The sequence below is a fragment of the Sparus aurata genome, chromosome 20 (assembly GCF_900880675.1).
Source record: "Sparus aurata chromosome 20, fSpaAur1.1, whole genome shotgun sequence".
NCBI lineage: Eukaryota > Metazoa > Chordata > Actinopteri > Spariformes > Sparidae > Sparus > Sparus aurata.
In genome coordinates this window covers 5,615,534-5,637,001 of record NC_044206.1, presented here as the reverse complement: position 1 = coordinate 5,637,001, position 21,468 = coordinate 5,615,534, and the positions used below count along the sequence as shown (strand labels likewise).

Sequence of the window (21,468 nt, the reverse complement as noted above, 5' to 3'; positions counted from 1 at the left end):
TCCACCTTTTTTGTGTTTATACATGTCTGTGTGCTGCATATATGTCAACGTTATGCTTGTACCCTTAGTACAGTTAGTTTTCTGTCTATGTTTAAAGGGTTTTAATGAATACTGAATGTTAAATGTTCTTGTATTGTTTTGACCCTCTCCACGTCCATTGTCTGTATATTGTTGAAAAGCAACACTGGGTGGAGTTTCAGTTCTGGCAACATTTCTTACAAAAATCTTACAGGGTCCAATAACAGGCTGAATACTAACATAACTGTCCACTGAAACTTGGTGAAAAATGTAAGAAGTATGAGAGGAGAACTGTTTAAGCCAGCCGTTATTGTTACAAACTCAAAAATCTGCAGTCTAGCTGATACTAACAGCATTGTAAGTCAGATGACCGAGCTTATTAACGGAATACTAGCGCGTAATTATCTGGGTATAAATCTTCATTTGAATTTTTAAAGCGAGAAACTGTATGTTTGCAAAGACAAAACAACAAATAACAAACAAATGCAAAGTTAAACTCATAAACAACCAAACACACCCTGTCTCATTTCAGTGCACACGGGACTTCGCTGCTGTAGCCTTACTTGGTCTGGTCTGAATACACCCAAAAAGTTGTCGGCTAGTTGAGATAGCATATTTTTTCAACCAATAACAACGATCAGTTCTCAGCGAAAATGTCTCATATCCAACCGGTCTTTAATTAGCTCCGAGAGGCTGTTTACAAATGAGCTGTGATCTGGTTGGACTAAACCATTTGCGTGCATGTCTGAGGCCGAGATGTTTGAGGACAGTAACAATGTGACTGCTTTCAAGCAGTAATAAGTAGACTTTTTCATTCTCAAATACTTTTCTGATTATTTTCATAATGTGTAGTTTAGAAAACTGTTGTTCATACAAGTCGATGTTGAGCAGCAACCAACGGTATGTCCGCCTAGCTCCCAGAGTAGGTCCTCCTCAAAGAGATGTTCTAACGACCCAAACACCACCCGAGGAAACTCTGAGCGTGTCTTGTCTTGTCATGTCATTGTTTTTAATCATGTCTCATCCCTTGTTGCTCACCTGTGATGGCGACCTTACAGATGAACCCACCAGTCCTAGTACTGACCTACAGGCCTGCAATGTACCAGCCTGCTCTGTGGTGTCCAGTTCTCAGGCCTCCACTATGGCCACCCTCACTTCCACCTCTGTCTCCCCAACCCTGTCCTCCGTGTCCCCCTTTGTCCGACTTCGTTCTCAGGACTGCAGTGAGTCTCACTCACCCACTCTAAATCCTGAAAGGCATTACGGCTTGCTAGACCAATATACAGTATGTCTTCCAGTATGTTAGAGCTGACATTGCCAAACACCGCTGCCAGTGCTTTTGAAGCAAAATGACAAGCAGTTATGGAATGCCTTAATTCTGGCTCACTGATGTATTTGTCTAGCATTAGCCTCAGACTCGTCTTAAAGGAGTACAGTGACATACATCTGAGGAATTCCCTAGAACTCAATATTCGTTAAGGAATTAACCTCATTTCTGTTTTTACACTTTAGCTTGGTATTGCAGATAGTAATCAGAGCTGGAACACATTCAGAATGCTGTTGCAGTTGGGAACAAAACAACCATAGTGGTCCAAAAACCTCAATGTCAAAGTATTCCTTTAATTGGCAGTATGGACTGTGTGTAATCCATTAATCCATCCTCCTGACTGTTGTCATATTAATCACTCACAGTGTGAAACAGCATAATCACTCCAATCACTCTTCTTCTTATTTCATTTGTCACGACCACACATTGCATTTTTTTAAACTCCGTCCCTCTCCTCCTCCTCTTTCCCTCTCTCACTTGCCTCTTCTCTCTTCAGGCAGTATTAAAGGTCGTCGCTCCTCTTACCTGCTGGCCATCACCACAGAGAGATCCAAGTCCTGTGACGAGGGTCTCAATACCTTCAGGGAAGAAGGACGTGTTTTTTCGTAAGTTGGGAACTCAGTTAAAAAGTGTATTCTACTTTTAACTAGAATGGGTCTATGTAGTTCCAGGAATTAGTTTGTCTGGTAAATTTTAAATTAAGTTACAAGATTATTATTTTCCATTATTTCACCCCACAGGAAGTCCCTGCTTCAGGGTTAGTACTTCTCAATAATCCAACTTTTGGGATGGGGCTTGAGGCTCTGAACATTACAACTTAGTACTCTCAGTGTTTTTAGTTTGTTGTTGTATAGTTGTATGCAAAAATGATGTGCGAAAGCTTTTTCATATGTTAGCGGACTAATGTGACTAATATGAAGGAACCTTTAATTCCTTAAAAAGTGGCTCCTGGGACAATCATTTCTGAGTACTTGGGGTGGAAACAGCGTACTGGATGATATGCACTATTGAGTTATTCTCATTTCATTTTAAAAAGCTGCATATTATAGATAGAGTAGTTAATGATAACAATGCTGTCAATGCAAATTCTTTGACTTTTTGATTGTTTGATGTTAGTTATGCTGTTTAACTTTTAAAACGCTCTGTAAATATGAAGGATTTTTGTAGGATTTTTGTTTTTCTTAAGTCATAAACACAGGAGAGATCTGATTTTTCTTCTCACCTTTCTCTCACTTTTTCACAAACTCTGGGTACCCCTGCCAGGGCTCTCTAGGTGTGCAGTTTCTGTAACATCTTTTTTTCATTTCTGTTTTCCAGCAAACTACCAAAAAGGGTCAAGAGCTTTTTCACTGACGGGGTGAGTCCTCCACACAGTTGTTACTGCAAGACTTGACTCATATTCATATTCATAATCTATCAACAACGTAAACACTTTCTAATGTCTTACCCGTACTTTTGTTAAATTGTGTTTTAGTCTCTAGAAAGCCTCCAAGCCCAGGAGGAGGCCCGCTCCAAGCGCCACTCCACCTCTGAACTGGGAACCATCACCTTCAGTGATGTTCGTAAGGAAGGTTGGCTGCACTACAAACAGATCCTCACAGAGAAGGGAAAGGTACAACACACACTGCTCGTACACACTGCAAGCTCACTGACCTCTCCTTGATCATTTCTTGCTGTGAGCGAAGCATCTGCACTACGAAAGAAGACAGTCAATCTCAGACTTTTTAGCTATAAAATCATACATGGGTTTGACTTAAGTTATCTGATCCCCCCCCCGAAAAAACAGGACAGAACGGCTAATGTGACCTCAAACTCTGATATCTTAACATCTGGTTATGTGTTCCAGTAGCAAGCCTGCCATAGCTAGTTACGGTTGCTTAACTGTGAATGATGTTTTCTTTTCAAGATTATGTCCTTGCTTCTCTTTTTCCTGTCTGTAGAAAGTTGGTGGTGGCATGCGACCATGGAAGCGTGTCTTCTCTGTGCTCCGGTCCCATTCACTTTTCCTCTACAAGGACAAGAGAGAAGCCGTCCTTCACGGGGCTGGGGCGGGGCCCGGCCAGGATGAACATCCTCCAATCAGCATCCGTGGCTGCCTGATCGACATTGCCTACAGTGAAACCAAGCGTAAGCACACCCTGAGGCTGACCACGCAGGACTTCTGTGAGTACCTGCTGCAGGCGGAGGACAGGGACGACATGCTGGCTTGGATCAGGGTCATCAGGGAGAACAGCAAGACGGACAACGAGGTTAGATCTTCATAGCAGTTTATTTAATACAATTGTCACAAACACACACATACCGATCTAATTTCTATTCTCCATTTTCTCTAGGAGATTGGTTTCTCAAGACAAGCTCTCATCAACAAAAAGCTGAACGACTACAGAAAACACAGGTCAGCACGATGGATCATTTTTAGACTGTCAACAACTGTCCCTTACCCCCTCTTTAAAAACGTTTGTAATATTCAACTACCTGTGTTTCTCCCACGTTGTGCAGCCTGACAGGAAATAAGCCGGACACCTCTCCTCGATCTCATCGTATGATGCCTCCCTTCCTCCTGGCTAAGACTGACAACACCTCAGTGAACCGAGCCTCGAGAACGGGTGAGTACAAACAGGACTCTGCTCTGTGCTCATCGATATACAACAAAAAATCCAACTGCTCCACAGAGTAACCACAGTAATATTGGTGTTTTGTTGCATCATTTGACCTTTCAGCCATGGTAGCACTGCAGTTGTAAGGACAGGAATGTCTGTTGGTCTGTTCATTACTTCAGTCCAGACTGAAACATCTCAACAACTATTAGAAGGAACGCCATGAAATGATATACTGGCATTCACAATCCACAGGGGGTGTAGCTTAATTGCTCCAGTGCCGCAATGTTAGCATATGTTAACATGCTAAACTGATATAGTGAATTTAATGATAAATACAGTAATACGTGAACAATAAAATAAATAACAGTTTATCAGGTAGTTACTGGAATAATACAAGAACTCAATCTTATAACCAAAAACTATATTTTGAGGGTTTTTTTTAATTTATTCTTTGAATGGTATTTTGATTAAGTATATCTTTATATCTTTTTCTGTAATAATTCAGATTATGACAAGAATGTGTCACAATGTCATGATTTTTTTAATAAATAAAGGAATTCTGATTTCACCATTAGTTTACTCAGAACAAAGAGAAAAGGAGGAAAATAAAGGTCACATCTAATATATCTAATAATTTATAGCTTCTGCCTGATGAACAGTGAATAATTCAATTTAAGATGCCAGTGATAGACAATAGAAATTTGTTTTCATTTGTCTAATCATTTTTGTACACAAGACATCTTACACACTTTTGTTGAGCAAAACCAAAACTCCTCAACACGTGTTTGATTTAGTTGCCATCTAGAGCTTCTGTAGACTTTTAGCACATTATTAAATATCTGATAGTGGCAACATGATGGTGATGGTAAACCATCGATTTTCTGTGTCAATATGAATTTTTTTTTGTCCCACTTGGATATAAGTATCAACATAGTAAATATGTGTCCATGTGTGCGCATGTGTGTGCATCCAGATGACAACAAGGCGCTTTGGGGCATCAACATCATGAAGAAGGCCAAGAAGACAGGCAGTCCGAAGGCTTTCGGTGTACGACTGGAGGACTGTCAGCCAGCTGTCAACCATAAAGTAAGCCTCGATTCAGAGCATAAAGATAACATGAATTCTACTTCTGCTGACTCAAGCCATCTGTAGACAAACTGAAAACAGTAGCTCACATAGCTGAAGGGGAACAGAGATCGAAATTGACTTCTTTTTTTTTTTCACTAGGGGTTTGCAGTTTATATTGCATTTACATAAACTAGATACATTCCATGCTTTTCTGAGTTAATACATATTATTATTTTGGCTATTCATTAGTGACCTATAGACAAGCTGGGTTCTCCTTGTTGAGGTAATTTTAGAGGTGATGAAAAAGCATTAATCGGGTGTAGCGAGCTGTCAACACCAAACAAAGTCACGTGCCACTTTATTTTTATGTTTCATATTATATCCTTCTAAAATACCATCTCTTTTGTTGGGTCTTCACCCTTTATTCTCTGCTTCATCCCTACATCTTTCCCCAACCATCTCCATCTCCACCATCCCTTCTCCCTTTTCGCAGTTTGTCCCTCTGATTGTGGAGATGTGCTGTGGCGTGGTGGAGGCGACAGGTTTGGAATACACAGGTATCTACCGGGTGCCGGGAAACAACGCCATGGTGTCCAACCTGCAGGAGCATCTCAACAAGGGCATGGACATCAACACTGCAGAGGAGGTGTGCAGGAGACACAGAGTTATTTTATTTTCAAAGATGTTTTGGAATAAAAGTCTTAGCTGGAGTCATAAATAAGTGCTCTATACTCAAAATGATTTTGTCACACTAGATGTATTATTTTTATAGTACTGCTGTAGAAACAGTGAACCCTCATCTTTTGTGTCTCCACAGAGATGGCAGGACCTGAACGTAATCAGCAGCCTGCTCAAATCCTTCTTCCGAAAGCTGCCCGAGCCGGTTTTTACTGATGGTGCGTCCATTCATTTGTTTATTGTCAAGTGATGCATGAATCATAATGGATATGAACAGTGAATGATATGAAAGAAGGGCTGCCACTGGATAATTCGAATTGCAAAAAACCGACCGTGACCGTGCTGAAATATTTCACTTCATTGTGATTGCAGACAAATACAATGATTTCATTGACGCCAACCGGATAGAAGATGCAGAGGACAGACTGAAGACCATGAAGAAACTGGTATGTGTCAAAGGGCAGCAGATTATAGAGTGATGAGTATCTCTCTTATATTTCAACACTGAATAAACCTTTTTATTCTCTTCACTCACTCCTTGTTCCCCATACTTCTTTGTTCAGATCCACGACCTCCCAGATCACTATTATCACACCCTCAAGTTCCTGGTGGGCCACCTTAAGAGGGTGGCAGATAACTGTGAGAAGAATAAGGTAACCTAACGCCCTCGTATTAGCAGTTAGACTCAAAAAGCAAAAAAATGCCTGAACATTGACTTGAAGTATTTTATTTACATCCAAATTTTCCATCTAATTCTATTACATGAGTTCAGTGCTTCTCAACCTTTTATGGGCCAGTGGGCAGAGTGTGTTTCTGGATGCTAGACGCTAAGTTGTTTTCGTGGGCAGTCTGACAGTGGAATATGGCACTTGTTCATTTGTAACCATGCTGTTAACACAGTTGTTATAGTGTATCACAAGGAGAAATTAATGCTTTCAAGAGGAAGAAGAACTGTATTTCCTCCACGGTGAATATCAATGACAAGTTAACAGGGTAAAAGCCATGTTGGTAAAATGTTATAGATGATACTGATACTGATGTCCCGTTCCTGTCAAGGGAGCATGAAGCTGCTCTGCAGAAAGCTGACAGAAGCACTTAAGTAAAGAGTTGTTTTTTCTATAAAACGGTGTCTTGTCTCGTGGGAATGGTGTAAACTGGTATGCATTATAAATGTTGCAGACCACTTTCTCACAAGTAGATGTAAGTCTTAACTCTGGGGTTTTTGCCAACGCCCCTTAAGAACACCTCAGCGGCCCCCCCCCAGACATTCTCCAATGCCCCCCGGGGGGCGCTGCTGCCCTTGTTGAGAAACACAGATGTAAAGTGTCAGATTTAATGCAAAGTTTCTCCTATTTTTAGTCAATGTGTATAAATTAGATAACTGACAGAATACCCAGTTTAAACTGTATTACTTTATGTATTGAATAATGAACCTTTGAAAAACACAGTTTGTTTATGTAGAGTTCAACTTAACTTTATATGTAATAATTTAATAAACACATACGTTTGTTTCTAATATTTAGTTTGCATAAATTTAAAAATACTTAATTCAATCGACTCAACATGAAGAACTGTAAGAAAAAAAAAGTGACCCCTTACAATTAACCAATAAAATTAGATGGAAAGATGTAATAAAAATAATTCAAATCAACATCTGAGGCATAATCATTTGTTTTGAATGGATGTTTTTGCGTTGGGACAAACTGCGGTCATTAATGGAACCAGACGTGAACATGACTTTGATCTTATTCCCAGATGGAGCCCAGAAACCTGGCTCTGGTGTTCGGTCCCACTCTGGTGAGGACATCCGAGGACAATATGACCGATATGGTCACCCACATGCCTGATCGCTACAAAATAGTGGAGACGCTTATCCTGCACGTAAGAACCAACACCTGCTTCTCCAATATAAGAAAACAGTGCACTGTTTTTTTGGGGGGGGGTTGTTATGCGTATCTTGACGTCATTAATGATGCCGTGTTTTGTTCCTTCAACAGCACGACTGGTTCTTCAGTAATGGAGAGTTTGATAAGGAAGAGAAGGTAGGTTAGACCACAGCAGTGGCTTTGTTGGAGCAAAGAACTGAGAATGTCAAGACTAAAGCAATGGTTTCAAACTTGTGTGTGTGTATCTATGTGTGTGTGTGTGTGTGTGTAGGCACCAGAGGATAAGCGGGACATGCAGCCTGTGCCCAACATCGACCATCTGCTATCTAACATAGGCAGGCCAGGCATGCCAGGTGAGGCATCAGGTGAGGAAGGGTCATAAACCAACGTTGAAGTCATAATCTAGTCTGTGACATTTGATGGCACCTTCACCTATATAAAGTCCAGAAATGTTACCTTCATCTATGTAAGGACCAGTTAAAGGTACAGCAAAGGCGCCTCATGTCCACAGAGCTCTCTGTGAGCAAGTCACCTCAGAGTCCATTCATTCCTGTGGGGATCCCCGTGATCAGTCTTTAACACAGCACAGAGAGAGAATGGAGCTTTCCCCGATCAAAGCCTTAATGTCTCATTTCCTCCCCCCACATTCTATACTCCCGATGCTTCCTAATGCTGGCCTTATCAAGTGAGACTCAGCTCAGTGTCTTTCCATCCTTGTAGATCTCTGTACTTCTCCAGCTGTTCTGTCTCTGCCTGTTAATACTCACGATGTTTCCTACTCTTTCCTCAATTTCTCTTGTTTTTTCCGGACCTGTTTTCCTCTAGCTGAGACAGTGGATCAGCCTCTTCGGTAGGACCAGGTCTTCCTAATTGTGTCTTTGTGTTTGGTGTCACTGTTGCAAGTGAATTCTTTGACCCATTCATTTGCTTTTCCGTCAGTCTTGTTTTCCCAACCAGTACTCCATCATTCCTCTGTCTTGCGGGTGTTGAAGGTGAACTCTAGCCATTTTTTTGCTACTTCTAAGTAAAAGCAGAGAAAGCTGCAGTTGTTCCACGGTTTTTAAAGATGAATCTTCAGGAATGGCTAGAGTTCTCCGGAAAAGTTGCAGTGCTGGCAGTGTGTGCTGTGATTAGCCAGATATCACACCTTTGTACCATTCCTAACACTACTTACCACTACTTCTCTAGAGATGACGTTGTTGTAATCAATATATCTCTCTGATCCAACAGATTCCACCACCAGCGATTCACTTAAGTCAAAGGTAAGCAATAAATCTCTTTCTTGTCCTACAATTCCTGGAATACAAGCATGCATTCTAGAATATGAAGTGGAGTGGCCAATATTTGACAGAAATTTGAACCTTTCAGCTGTCTTTAGGCTCCAAGAAAGACCTGAATGCCCGGGACTTCCTGCCCATGTCCATAATCTCCGCCGTGACCCGCAAACGTAAAAAAGGCCTCGGTGCCCACCTGCAGGGCAGCAGCGGTGACGAGGACTCCGACCACGAGCCAGTCAAAGCCAGCAACTGCAGGGGAGAAGAAGGACGTGAAGGCGAGGAGGAAGAGGATAAAGGAGAGGAAGAGGCCATCAAGGAGGAGCACACGATTCCTAAAAAAGAAAAAAGGGATAAAAAGGAAAATCGATTGAAAGCTAGAGAGACCACAGAGGGGATAGAGTCAATAGTGGGAGACAAAGAGGCTGAGGAGGATGAGGGGGATAGAACAGACAAGGGAGCAAAGAAATTTGAAAGGGAGAGCAGTCAGAGAACGACCTTCCCGGGAAATGCACGAAAACTTCATCCAACCAGTTTCCTCTGCTCTAACCACGATACATACCCTGGACCCGTAACTGTGACTAATCCTCCTTCGCATTTGAAGCCTCACCATCTGGCCAGAGGACGTCCCACAGTCCCTTTCTGGATCTGCCCGGCCAGGCCTCCCAGCCTCCACCAGGCTTCCAGCTTTCATGGAACCCAGCAGCCAGACTTGAACCAGTCACTGCCAGTCCGCTACAGGAAGACCAGAGGCGGGAGGACGAGGGCTGTGTCCATGAATCTGGACCTTGAGCTGGGCAGGAGTGAGGACAGATTCAGAGGATGGGGAGCAGAGAGGGTGGAGGTGATCCGAGTCATCGAGGGAACACCTGGTCAGCATGGATGTGTCGGGGTTCCTCAGGGATCAGTTGTTGGTCCGAGGGCAGTCCAACAAAGAGATCCTCTCCCTCTCTCCTCCTCTTCTGCAGGATGGATAGATCAGAGCTCCCCAGGATCTTCCACTGTGGTCCTGAGGAGATCAGCCCTCGGCCCGCCGGACAAGACAAAAGCTTTGCGTCGACACACGGTCGTAGTTTAACCTGACTGTTTCTGTTTCACCTACTAATGCAGTACAAAGTACTCGCCCTTTACTCACAAACACCGGATCACTTCTTCCAGTGCTTCTGAAGCCGAGTGTCCGTCATGTCGCTTTAGAGATCTCAAGTTGGAGAGGTGATCTCATGGTAAAGGAATTCTTCGAAATTGTGCACAGTTGTAGAGTTTCATTCCAAAAAGAGATAACCGCCATTTTGAAAAGGGGAAACTAGCTCTAAAAACACATTACAAATTCTACTATTTAACTGCTTTTTTAACTATTCGTCCTTACTACCTTACTTACAACATAACTGATAATGTAATTATCTATGCCCTCATATACTGTGCAAATGTTGCACAGGCTATTTGGGATCCTGGTTTATCCATGAACATGCTTATCACCTGTGGTTCCATCCAATAACGTCCCATACAAGTTTACAGTTCAGTTTTTTAAATGCTGAAATCCAACATGCAGACCTCCATATCAAACAATGAAGTACAGAGCCGTGTTCAAAAGTTGGAGCATTGAACATGACAGCTAAATGCGAAGAATTCTGGCGACGGTTCGTTAACGTTTATTCCTGTTTTCCTCATTCAAAAGAAAAATACAAGCACACACCATCTGAATTCAAGTTCAAAAGAGAAATATTTCAATCCTGGCCATTCCTTACAAATAACTCCTCTGACCATATTTGGATATTTCCTCCCAACTACTGCAGCAGTAATATCCTCAGGTCGACCAGGTCAGGTCAGACACTACGAGATAACCACTCCAACATTAAAGCTGGTAGAAGATCATAAAAAGGTCTTGTTGCCTCTGTGTTTTATCTCAGTTCAGTTCTGTGGTCAGGATTCTAGGGAATCATATTTTTCCTTTGAAGTTATCGCTATAAAATAAAAAAGAAAACCTCGAACCTCAATGATCAACATTTAAAGTGACCCTGTGATTATAGCAGCTTTCTAATTCATCTGATTAAGGTTTGGATTGTTAATGATTAAAAAGCTTTTACCGCGTTGTTGTTAATACGACCACTCGGTGGTGCCAAAGTAAGACGTTTTCACATCCTACATGTTTTGGAATGGAACCCTTCGATTGTAAGTTTAGATTGATGAGTGATGATAACAAATAAGTGAGAAAAAAAACAAACAATGTTTAAGTAAAAAATGAGAGAAAGCCATATCAGACATTTGAAACTCAGCTCCAGAGCCCAGCTGCTGCTGTTAGAACTAACCCCTCACCAGCAAAGACTTCAGCAGTCATGGAGGCATTTTCATTACAAAGCGACTGTGCTGTACGTATGCTGGTGTCTTCCCCCGCTGGTTCTCACCAATGATGTCTTTGACCCATGTGGGCAAATATTGCATATGCACACGTTCCCGTCAGCCAGAGTGCAGCACAGTGCACTCATTCAGAGAAAACCACACTTCAGTTTTCTTCTCAGCCCTTTACAACTTCTTCCAAAGCCTCCCATGGATCTACAGGGAACTTCAATGATCCATGGGAGCAGAACATCCTAGTCTCTCTCTGGACGATGTCACTCGGGCATTATGCCAAAGCTTCCATGGACTAAAAAAAGTGCATGCATGGGGTCAGTGACATGTTAAAATATGCAAACCCTAAGTGTTCAACTCAAGCCTATCGTGCTTCCCTGTGTATGTTTGTGTGTGTGTGAGAGTGAGTGAGTGTGTGAGGATGTTTGGGAGGAGGGCCGGAGTTTTTAAGGAACAGGTTTGTCAGAAAAAGCAAAGTGTTAAAGGCAGCTATGTTAAGTCATGCCAAAATTCTTTTTTTTAATTTTTTTTTTCTATTTGGGTAATTGTACAATATCAGCAGCGTGGAGCTAAGGGAGAACCTAAGAAAACCTGATCACTTAGTGAACCAGTGAGGCTTCAGTTTCTACTTTATATCAGTGTTACTAAGAGTATTGTCATACAGTTGAAAGTGAGTGAATAACCTCCCTAAATCAAGAACCAGTCTTACCTGCGTGATATTTTTTTTGCATTTTTTCCTTTTCACATTTTCAGTATTTTTTGCTCCCTTCTCTGAACTTTAGTTTTGTTAAGATGAGTCTGGAAAAAAAAGAAACAAAATGGAACTGACCCCAACTGTACTGCCAACCACTGTCGTCCAACCAGACTCGATGTTTGTCTTAATCATATCTAGACTCAGTCTGTCCTTCTCTCTGTCTGTGCCCTTGTGCATGTACTTTATGTACGTGGGTGACTGTGCGTGGACCAATTTTGTAACAGTTGTACAAAGCCTTGTTAAGTTAACCTGTGTATATAAATATTATACATAATATATTAAATTATTTGTTTTGGAAATTGGCTTTTTTTTTGTGTTTCGAATATCAGCACTGGGCGAATTTAAATGCGAATATACCTTTCATGGCGTTGCAATAATGTCCCTCTACCTGCCATCTTGGATCCGGGTATCATGACACAGCCTTATGTGTGACACATCGGTGCACCACCCATCAGCTTCCTCACACTCAGCATTTACCTTCAATTGCTGACGACAAACATTAATCCCATCAGCTTTAAAGGGACAGTTCAACCCAATCAAGTGTATATGTTTTTCCTCTCACCTGTTGTCCTATTTATCTATGTAGGTTGTTTTAGTGTGAGATGTCTGCCTTCTCTCCAGTATGATGGAATTAGATGGCACCCAGGTAGTTAATTAAGCACAACCTTAGAGGATTCCATTCATGTTTACACAGAGCCCCTCCTGCGTGAGCACATCCATGTTAGTCGCTGGGTGTAATCTTTGTTTTTTTTAGAGAGAGGGCAGTCATTATTTATAGCGTCATATTTGGTGGGATCCGATTTGGTGCGTTTTTGTTTTGACCCACCGTCATGACCCGCATTATCGGCCGCCAGATCACCTCGGTAAAACAACAGGTCTTATGACAAAATTCTTCACATTTGTCACTGACACAACACAGTCTTCTATTCAATATAGACTTTTTAATTAGTATTTTACATGACTGTTTCACTACAGGGCAGCTGTGAAAACAGTTCTGATGTTGTCCACACTTGTCATATCAGTGTAATTAATCATCTGATTACACACAGAGCCACGAAAGACAACTCCGGACGCAACAAAACAATCCGGTCACGCCAACATTGATATTGGATCCACAAAATAATAAACAGAATTGCTGTCACTTTGTTCAAATGTTGTGTTCTTGATCTCATATTGTACAGTTTGTCAATGCTCTTGCACGGTTTGATTGTAAAGGTCAACAATCAGATCTTACAAATTACAATGAAATGACAAGTGTAGCCGTAGAGTTATTTATCAATATAGAGCTGCAGCAAAGACAAGGTGACATTATTAGAACTACATGACTCCAGATTGTTTTATTAAGTAGCAGACGCTTTGGCTGCACCGTGCTGTTTGTGATACTGATATATTCTGTGTATAAGAAAAGACATTGAGCATAACCCAAACTAAATGGAATATGGTGAATTGCCATTATGTCTCACTAACTTGGATGATGTAATACTATAATCCAAGATTTTCCATTCAGGGTCGTCATGATCAGTGTTAGCACTTATCCAGGTCATTATGTTCCGTATCTGCTCCCTGCTGCCAATCAGAAGCCAGCTGATTAAATCCTCTTGAATAATTTAAATTTGCCGTAGTGAGTGACAGGATTTCTGGATCCTGATGTGTGCGAGCAGCCAGCTACATTTCTCTCCAAGCAGGAAGCAACAAACTTCTTTCCCTCCTCTCCGTGCACACAATGAGGGAGGATGATGCACAGTCCAATGAATTCAACTCGGATTCAATCCCTTCTGCTCTAGAAATTAAACTTCTTGCACCGGTGCTTCACTGTAGTCAATGGTTGAATGTCTTGATCGGGCTCCCTTCATGAAGATATGCGACTCCTTTTCTGGGCTTTCCTCAGCAGGTAGACCAGACCCTGAGCAACAAACGGCCACAGCAGGAAGAGGATGGTCTGACCCGACACATCCAATGGCCACCACCTCTCCTCCTGAGAGACACATCAAAACAACTCATTTATTATAGAACACGGGGCCATGAGCTGTTATAATACAGTTAACACTACACTTCACACTACCATTAGGGGGCACCAAAGTGATGTTTTCTATATGCACATTAATGACTTAAATGAACCTTGTGTACCTCCTGAGACATTCCACTTTAAAAGTCTGTACACTGAACACTAACATACTGTAATATTAACTTATAGATTTGCTGTGATATTCATACATTCAGTAGAAACTTCAAGAATAATTTGGCTCATTAGCTGCTAAATGGTCTATTATATTCACCAGCTAGTCTTTGAACGAGTCTGTCTGCTGTTGTGGTGCTGCGCAGGTATATAGACAGTTTTGTTAACCCTCATTCTCACATTCTGCATTTAGTTTGTAGACAATATCTTCGGTTTAAAACATTTAGGAATGAAGCCAACAGTGTGGCGACCGCACAGCAAAGTGGACGTCCTGCTCCTCTCTTACCTGTTGTTGTGAGGCTGTGGCTGCACACTGCAGGCATGGTCTCCACTCTGAACTCTGGGTCTGTCACACACAGAACAGCAGTGAGCTTCACACAACTAAAAAGGCAACCTGAGGTGTAAGACTGGTCAAATTCTCAAGTTTTTTTTCTCACATATTGACATTAGGTCTTGTACTTAGATTTACATTTGAGGCTAAAAGACAAATCCATTAGTTTGCTCAGGTAAGCTGAGATTCGATTTTCTACAACACATTTGGTGACTACTTAAGGTATAATACAAGTGTATGTAAACTTTTGACCACGACTAAAGATTACCGCAGAACATAATTTGGTTTCTCTCAAAAAGAATCCATCACGTGTGCCGTCAGTAAAGAACGATTATCAGACAGATGCTCACATGTGTAGCAGCCAGTCTCTCCACCACCTCCAACCTGTCCATCACGCTCCTCATGTCCTCTCTGAGCCTCCGCAGGGCCAGGATGATCTGCTGCTGTAGCTGAGCATCGTGCAGCCTCTCCACCCCTCCCTCTGAGCCGTCCCCTCCTCCTCGCCCTGCCCCACCACCACCACCACCACCCCCTCCGTGGGCCCCCCGCCTTGGACTGCCCTGAGGGACACCACCTACAGACCACAATAGTCATTTGAATCGTCATAATAATCATTTGATAGAAGACAAACAATACACACAGTAAGAACAGTTTAAAGTGGAGCACTGTCTGAATGCAAACATCTCATGTAAAAAGAGGGATAAACTGTTTATTTGATTCCCAATGTTCAACATTAAATTAATGAAAAAGTAATTATTAATTATTATTATTATTATATATTTTTTATTTCAGAATGCCCTCTATCAAACATCTGTTTTATTTCTTAATAGCATTTTTCATGACATCATGATTTCAGTAACTTTCAGCCAATCACATGCACCCTACTGCCTGTTCAAGATAGCAACTGTCAACAAATCATTCTGAGTAAACCAACCAGAGGCTGCCGCTGTAAACACAGTACACAGACACAGATGTTGTTCTGAGAATGGCACACAACCCTGAACTGAACCCTTACAATCAATAAGACAGACGGTCTTTCTTTATGCTAGCTCAAACCAGTAAGCTAACACTGCTAACACTGCCTGTTCACCTTGATGCTGCAAAAAACTGGCGGGAAACCCATAAACCAGCCAGCTAGAAAGGTAGCATGTACACTGATCACTTTACAGTAAAATGTGTATAGTGTAGCTTAGTATTACGCTTAGTGGAGCTGAAGTCATGTGACTGTGATATAGTTAGTTTACAGCTACATTTTTACTCTGCAGTTTTATTTCACACAGTTTTATTTGGATATTTTCTATAAAAAATGTATTATTTGGAGCAGCTTACGTTCTCTCCAGTTATTGTAGGGCGCTTCCCTCCCGGTGTCTCGACTCCTTCTGTTGGGGCCCTGACCCTTTCCATCCTCCGCCCCTTCTCCACCCTGACCTGCTCCGACCTGTCTGACCTCCAGACGACCTTCCAGCTGCTGGCTCTGAACCGGAGACGACTCCGACGACTCGTTGCCGTTATGAAAACCATTGGACTTGACAACCGGATTCTGAAATCAGTATTAATGTAAATGCAATGAAACTCTCCTTTTATACTTTTCATCTTTTCCTTTTGACTTCATCTTCCTGTGAGTGAGTTGTACCTTGACACTGCCGAGTTGCTCCACTGAGTCCACAGAGTCACAGAAGATCTCGCTCTCTGAGTCGCTGGTCAGCACCAAACCCTCAGACACACCAGAGTCTGCAGCAGCACAACCAGCACGTTATTCTTTTGTTTACAGAAAGCAAAATAGTCTATCCATTAAAAAACACAAAAGACATTTAAATCATTAGGGGGAGGACAAACAGGATCATTATAGAAATTGAAACTTCATGAAATGATGGCTGACATGTTATCAATAACACCTTTAGTGCCGAGTGTGTCTAACCATGAAGGGCTCCATCTATTACCTACCATTCAGGATGATATTAGCAGAGAGGTCAATGACCTCAGACAGGCTGAACTGATCCTGATCTGCCCTCTCTGGAAGAAAAGAGTCTTCTTCAGGGCCGCCCTGCTCCACATCACCATCATCCTTCATCTCTGCCGGCCTGTCAGTATGCTCACTGCCTTTCAGACCTACAGTAATGGACAAAGACCAGACACTCCGTTTAATGTCATCGTTCAGAAGTGGATTACAGAGATGTTGCAGATCTCTTTTTAATCAAAAGATGAATATCTCCCAGCAGATCTCAGCGCAGCCGTCAAGCTGCTTGGTCCCTGCTGGTTAGGAAGCGACCCTCAGAGCCGCTGACCTTCTCTGATTGTGAGCAGTGACTCTGGAGGCCGCGGCATGTCATCAATCACCAGGTACAGAGGCTCAAAGTGGTGGAAGAGCGTGGCCGTCTTCTCATTCATGGGCATGGTGTCGATGACCTGCAGAGTCAGTGGAAACTTTAATTGATCGCTGGACGGCTCGTTACAAACCCCTGTGTTCATCTGGCCAGGCAGCATGCTGCTAAGAAACTCATTTATCTTTTGAAATGTAGAACTTCACAATGTTACTGTGAACCGATTTGATTGGAGAGCTAAAGAACGTGCTGCCCAAAAGGTGATTCTCTTTACATCAAAATGATTTGTGAGGACATCAATTAAAATGTCATATTTTCATCTGTATTGTGTAGATAGAATCAGAAAAACATTGAATTTAAATATATGAGTGCGGTAAAAGTGTCATGTACCTCCTGTGCTACTTTCTTCATCTCGTCCACGTATGCTGCCATGGCTCTCTCACTGCTCATGTCTCCCAGCTGGCTCCAGGCGTCCCTGACACAAACACAAACACAAACATCACCCATTACTCAGTGTTACTCTACACTGCTTTTTACAGTTCAATTTAACAATTAGTGGGCTAAAAGCAAATCATTTACAGTGACTATATATTGGTTTAAATGTACATGTGTTTACAGTGTTCACCAGGAGCTTTCATTTGATATACATTTATAGTGTGTCATCACTTGCAGCACTCTGGTTCACACCCCTCCATTAGCACTATTAGGATAATATGCCAAATGTTATCTTAAGAGATCTGATTAGCCATTCTGCTTTATTATCATCATCATGTCACATCGACTGTTCAGTCCGGCTTCCTGCACCTTCACAACATTTCAAAGTTTAGATCTTTTCATCTGAGGAGAACAGGAAAACTGTCTCTGTCCTAAAATGCCGTCTTCTAAAAATACCTTCTCTTCGCTCACTTTTAGAACCTCAGGCAAGAAGGTTCAGTTTTGCATTTACGGCATTTAGCGGACGCTTTTTGTTCGAAGCTACTTTCAGTAATTCACACAGGTGCCATACAAGGTGCTGGCCAGCACATTAGGAGCAGTTTGGGGTATCTTGCCTAAGTACACTTCGACATGCAGACCAGGGGATTTGAACCAGCGGCCAAGGAAGAACCCACATCTCAGGTCTGAAAGATGATCACTCGTTATAAAATGAATCACCAACTACTGTGACAGTCAATTAATATGTTGCAGTAATGTTTTTAAGAAAAAAAAGGAAAACATTTTCTGATGTCAGTTTAGTAAACGTGAATATTTTCATGCTAGAAGCACCTTAATCTGTTAGAAGTGAACTTAACTGACAAACCCCACATTAGCCTCAGTGTCAGGCTGTGTCTTGTCAAGTAAGACTGATCCTCTCTCCACTCACTAAGTATGTAACACAAACTGTAGAAGACTGTGTGTAACAGTGCATTAAACTGCAATATAGAACCCAAGTTGCTGCTCCTTATCAAGAACCAAAGGTTGCAAACACTAACATAGTGTGGAGATTAACTGGATTATCTGATCTGAAGACAAAGAATCCAATCCACAGAGAGAACTTCACACCAAACTCAAAATGTAGCAGCCTTGTGTCTGTCTACTGGCCAAATTAATAAAAAACCAACACATTAAAAAAGGGTTTTCCTAATAAATATATGATGCACAGTATATACTGCATGGCATTCTTTCAGTCTATGAAAGAAGACCATCTATCAGAGCAAGTGAATAGCTTGTGTATCTGCTACTCTAGTTCTGAAATGATGTAGCTCCGATTACAATCAAATACAAGTGCGCACACACACACACACACATACACACACACCATTTGTAGCGACCAATCGGGTCCCAGAAGCCAGGTCGAGACACTGCACAGGGTCCACACACGGCCTGCTTGTACAGACTGTAGAAGCGCAGCATCATCTCGTATGACGGCCGGTAAGAGCCTACAAGACAACAGGGGGAAATTAGCGGCTGGTGTTCACTTCACTTGAGTTTCAGAGCTGTGTTCAGAAATATAAGAGTTTGTTTTTTGTGTTTACAGAAAGTGACCTAAATGACACAGAACATCACTTAAAGTTCATCCAAATGAAAATACATTCCATTTTAGGTTTCTTTTTTCTAGTGGTTTTTTAGAACAAGTCCCCAGCTACTTCAGAATGCTGCAATGCTCTGCAATGCAGTGAACTCCACCACATTTTGTGCACTGTGAAACTTCATCCGACTTACCATCAGCATGAGGGGGAGTCGATAAAGGCCACATTTTAATTGTTGGGTGAACTGTTCCTTTATTGCAATAGTATTTTGTCTTGGAGAAGTTGTTTTTTTGTTTGTTTGTTTTTTACCAGTGGTTGGCTTAAATGGTGTTTGGTGAAGAGTATGGAAGATTATTATTATTAACTTCAGAGACAAATGTGTTGTTCACAAACAGCTTTACACCAAACTTCAGCATAAAAACATTAAAAAAATCAAAAAATTTAAAACGTTAGGGGACCTTCTGGAATGTTTAACAAATAAGCACAGGCCAGTTTGACTGTTGGATGAATATATCAAGGAGATAATGTTCAGTTGTTTAGGCTACACTAAGACAATCCTTTTTAATGACGTCTGGTTTAGAGCTCTCTCTGCACAAGCCACCACAGCGTGAATCACACAGCTGCACTAACAGGTCAACTGCTCCAAAGCTTCCGAGTGATACAGTTCAACCCTAGAATAATACGGCTTCATAAACTTTTTCTACAGCCTAATCAGCAACAGACTTCCTGATCGCGCGCGTGTGAGCTAGTGCGATGGCTGTATGAGGCTACATACCATTTTTAGGGAGGTTATGGATGACATCCACAGCAGCCTGAAACCGCTTCTGGTGATCGACCATGGGCTCTGCCATGGCTGGGACCGGCATGACACTGTGACTTGTTTCAGCTGGCTGGAGGGACGAGTGCAGTTGGAGCCGAGAGGGCACACAAACACAGCTGTAGTGAGAAAAGTCAGACACATTTTGATAAAAGGCACAAATATGTATGCAACACTGAACATCTACTGTGATTGTAAAATTCTGCTTTTTCACATTTGAGAAACACGAGTCAAGTTCAATGAAGGAAAATTCCTCTTCCGACTTTGACTTTAATACTTAAGTAAAGTCTCATCTCTATAAGTCATACACACTTAATATAAAAAACACACAAAATAACTTAATGCTGATGCCGCTGTATGACCTTCCATAAGCGAACAAGTCCAGTAATGAGGCGATGGCTATGACTGTATAGTTACCATATCAGATTCTGACCATTCCAGGCTGCTTAAATCATTAAATTAAAAACATTTTTTATGGCAGATTGCTGAGGAGGGTGGTGGCACAGCACTAAAACCCAAGTGTACTCTGTTTACCCATCGTCATTTCCTATCTACAGGGGCCATCAGAAATAAAAATGAAAGTTCCTTATAGCGGCTTTAAACATTCAACCCAAATTAAACAGGCTTGACTCTGTGTGGACCAGCCTGTAGTACCTGGGTATGTTTGTCTTCATGATGTTATTTTGGTTTGTTTTTTGTTTATTGTGAATGAAAAATGAAAAGAAGAGTCTCTTGTTACCTCAGATACAGCTTTATTTTATCTAAAAAAAAAATACTAGAAACACCTTAATTAATTTCAATTATATCAATTTGTACAGATAAGTTTTCCCTTTGCTGAGCATTAAGTTGTATGCACAGTAATGTGCTGGTACGGCATCTAGAGCGTACATGCTCCACTCAGTGTTTTCTGATGCTTCAACGTTTTCTGCAATTTCATGCCGAACTGGAGAATTGCAACTGGGACAGCGAACAGCGTACACGTGATGTTCTGCTGCATAATTATGCCGAGAAAAACTGCTTTACCCAAAGTGAGTTTAGCTTGAGAAGACAAAACGAGAATGTGAAGTGCAACCTGAGAGAGTTAGCCGAGCTAGCTAATTTAGCTAGCCAAGTTGGGAACCCCGGCGCAGCGTAGCAGCAGTTAGCTTGTTAACTTGTCTTACCTCACTGGACGCGTGCCATCGCCAGCAAGAAGTAAACAGGACGTTTGGTCGTTATCAGAGAGACCACAACAATATGGAAATGCTCACTGGGCCGACTGAGAATTGTGGTATCGGCTATTTATAGGTTTATAGCACTTTGACGGTGAGGCTGCCCAGGGACGGACCTGGGCTGCTGCACAGTGGACTTCCGTGTCAAGTCACATGACCCGTCTGTGACCGCGCCCACCCGGACATTTAAAGCGACCCTACCCCTCTGCACTTTCCCTTCATTCATTCCGTTCAATTAAAATGTAACTATTCGTTTAATTTCTTCATATATGGTTATTTTTGATAAAATGTCTTATTCAGTATTTTTGCGTATATATGTATTCGCTATCCGCCTACCCCGCCATTTTTCAGTTATCTTAAACTCAGTTCTGAAACTGAGCTTTCTATTTTTTATTCCAATCCTCCTTATCATTGCTTAAACTCCAGTCTAATGGAGGACGCTTATTCTTATTCATTCTCAAGAAATATTGTAATGTAGTTCATAAGGCAGCTCAGAAGCTATTTCAGATCGATAGAGTCAATTCATTAAAGAGCCGTCATTATGTAGCACCATTGCCCCAATTACATCAGAAGAGAGACTATTTTCAGATATCAGTCCGTTCATCACTTAGACTGTAATTTAGCTAAAATTAGAGGACGGCTCATACACGCAACA

The 21,468-nt window shown here is 41.7% G+C and overlaps 2 protein-coding genes across 5 annotated transcripts in view; one reads left to right on the top strand and one right to left on the bottom strand.

Moving 5' to 3' along the window:
• LOC115571034 (rho GTPase-activating protein 23-like) overlaps positions 1-12,250 on the top strand; it is a 68,693-nt gene extending 56,443 nt beyond the window's left edge. For all 3 annotated transcript variants that reach the window (XM_030400036.1, XM_030400035.1, XM_030400034.1), the window contains 17 exons: positions 1,077-1,241; positions 1,842-1,950; positions 2,663-2,702; positions 2,820-2,957; positions 3,286-3,594; positions 3,679-3,740; positions 3,845-3,951; positions 4,919-5,031; positions 5,507-5,659; positions 5,831-5,909; positions 6,064-6,137; positions 6,255-6,344; positions 7,447-7,572; positions 7,689-7,733; positions 7,849-7,942; positions 8,808-8,839; positions 8,946-12,250. In XM_030400036.1, the coding sequence (XP_030255896.1) occupies positions 1,077-1,241; positions 1,842-1,950; positions 2,663-2,702; positions 2,820-2,957; positions 3,286-3,594; positions 3,679-3,740; positions 3,845-3,951; positions 4,919-5,031; positions 5,507-5,659; positions 5,831-5,909; positions 6,064-6,137; positions 6,255-6,344; positions 7,447-7,572; positions 7,689-7,733; positions 7,849-7,942; positions 8,808-8,839; positions 8,946-9,929 (2,720 nt within the window). In that variant the 3' untranslated portion in view covers positions 9,930-12,250. The remainder of the gene's footprint in view (positions 1-1,076; positions 1,242-1,841; positions 1,951-2,662; positions 2,703-2,819; positions 2,958-3,285; positions 3,595-3,678; positions 3,741-3,844; positions 3,952-4,918; positions 5,032-5,506; positions 5,660-5,830; positions 5,910-6,063; positions 6,138-6,254; positions 6,345-7,446; positions 7,573-7,688; positions 7,734-7,848; positions 7,943-8,807; positions 8,840-8,945) is intronic.
• Positions 12,251-12,872: 622 nt separating this feature from the next.
• acbd4 (acyl-CoA binding domain containing 4) lies at positions 12,873-20,979 on the bottom strand. Of its 2 annotated transcripts, none has more exons than XM_030400038.1 (11): positions 20,766-20,979; positions 19,561-19,721; positions 18,575-18,695; positions 17,170-17,254; positions 16,744-16,864; positions 16,403-16,567; positions 16,092-16,189; positions 15,788-15,998; positions 14,809-15,032; positions 14,414-14,473; positions 12,873-13,926 (listed from the first exon to the last, which is right to left on the bottom strand). In XM_030400038.1, exons 2-11 carry the CDS (start codon positions 19,649-19,651, stop codon positions 13,801-13,803), a joined length of 1,302 nt encoding a protein of 433 aa, XP_030255898.1. In that variant the 5' UTR covers positions 19,652-19,721; positions 20,766-20,979; the 3' UTR covers positions 12,873-13,800. The 2 variants fall into 2 exon arrangements, with proteins under 2 accessions (XP_030255898.1, XP_030255897.1); XM_030400037.1 differs by having other exon boundaries at positions 19,561-19,699.
• Between the last annotated feature and the right edge of the window lie 489 nt (positions 20,980-21,468).

Excerpts from the sequence above, each read along its gene's own strand:
- acbd4 (XM_030400038.1), bottom strand. The coding sequence starts at position 19,651 with ATGCCGGTCCCAGCCATGGCAGAGCCCATGGTCGATCACCAGAAGCGG. Across the intron at positions 17,255-18,574 it reads CCGATTGGTCGCTACAAATG|GGACGCCTGGAGCCAGCTGG; the intron begins GTGTGTGTGTAT and ends TGTTTGTGTCAG. Across the intron at positions 14,474-14,808 it reads AGAGACTGGCTGCTACACAT|ACCCAGAGTTCAGAGTGGAG; the intron begins GTGAGCATCTGT and ends TGTGTGTGACAG.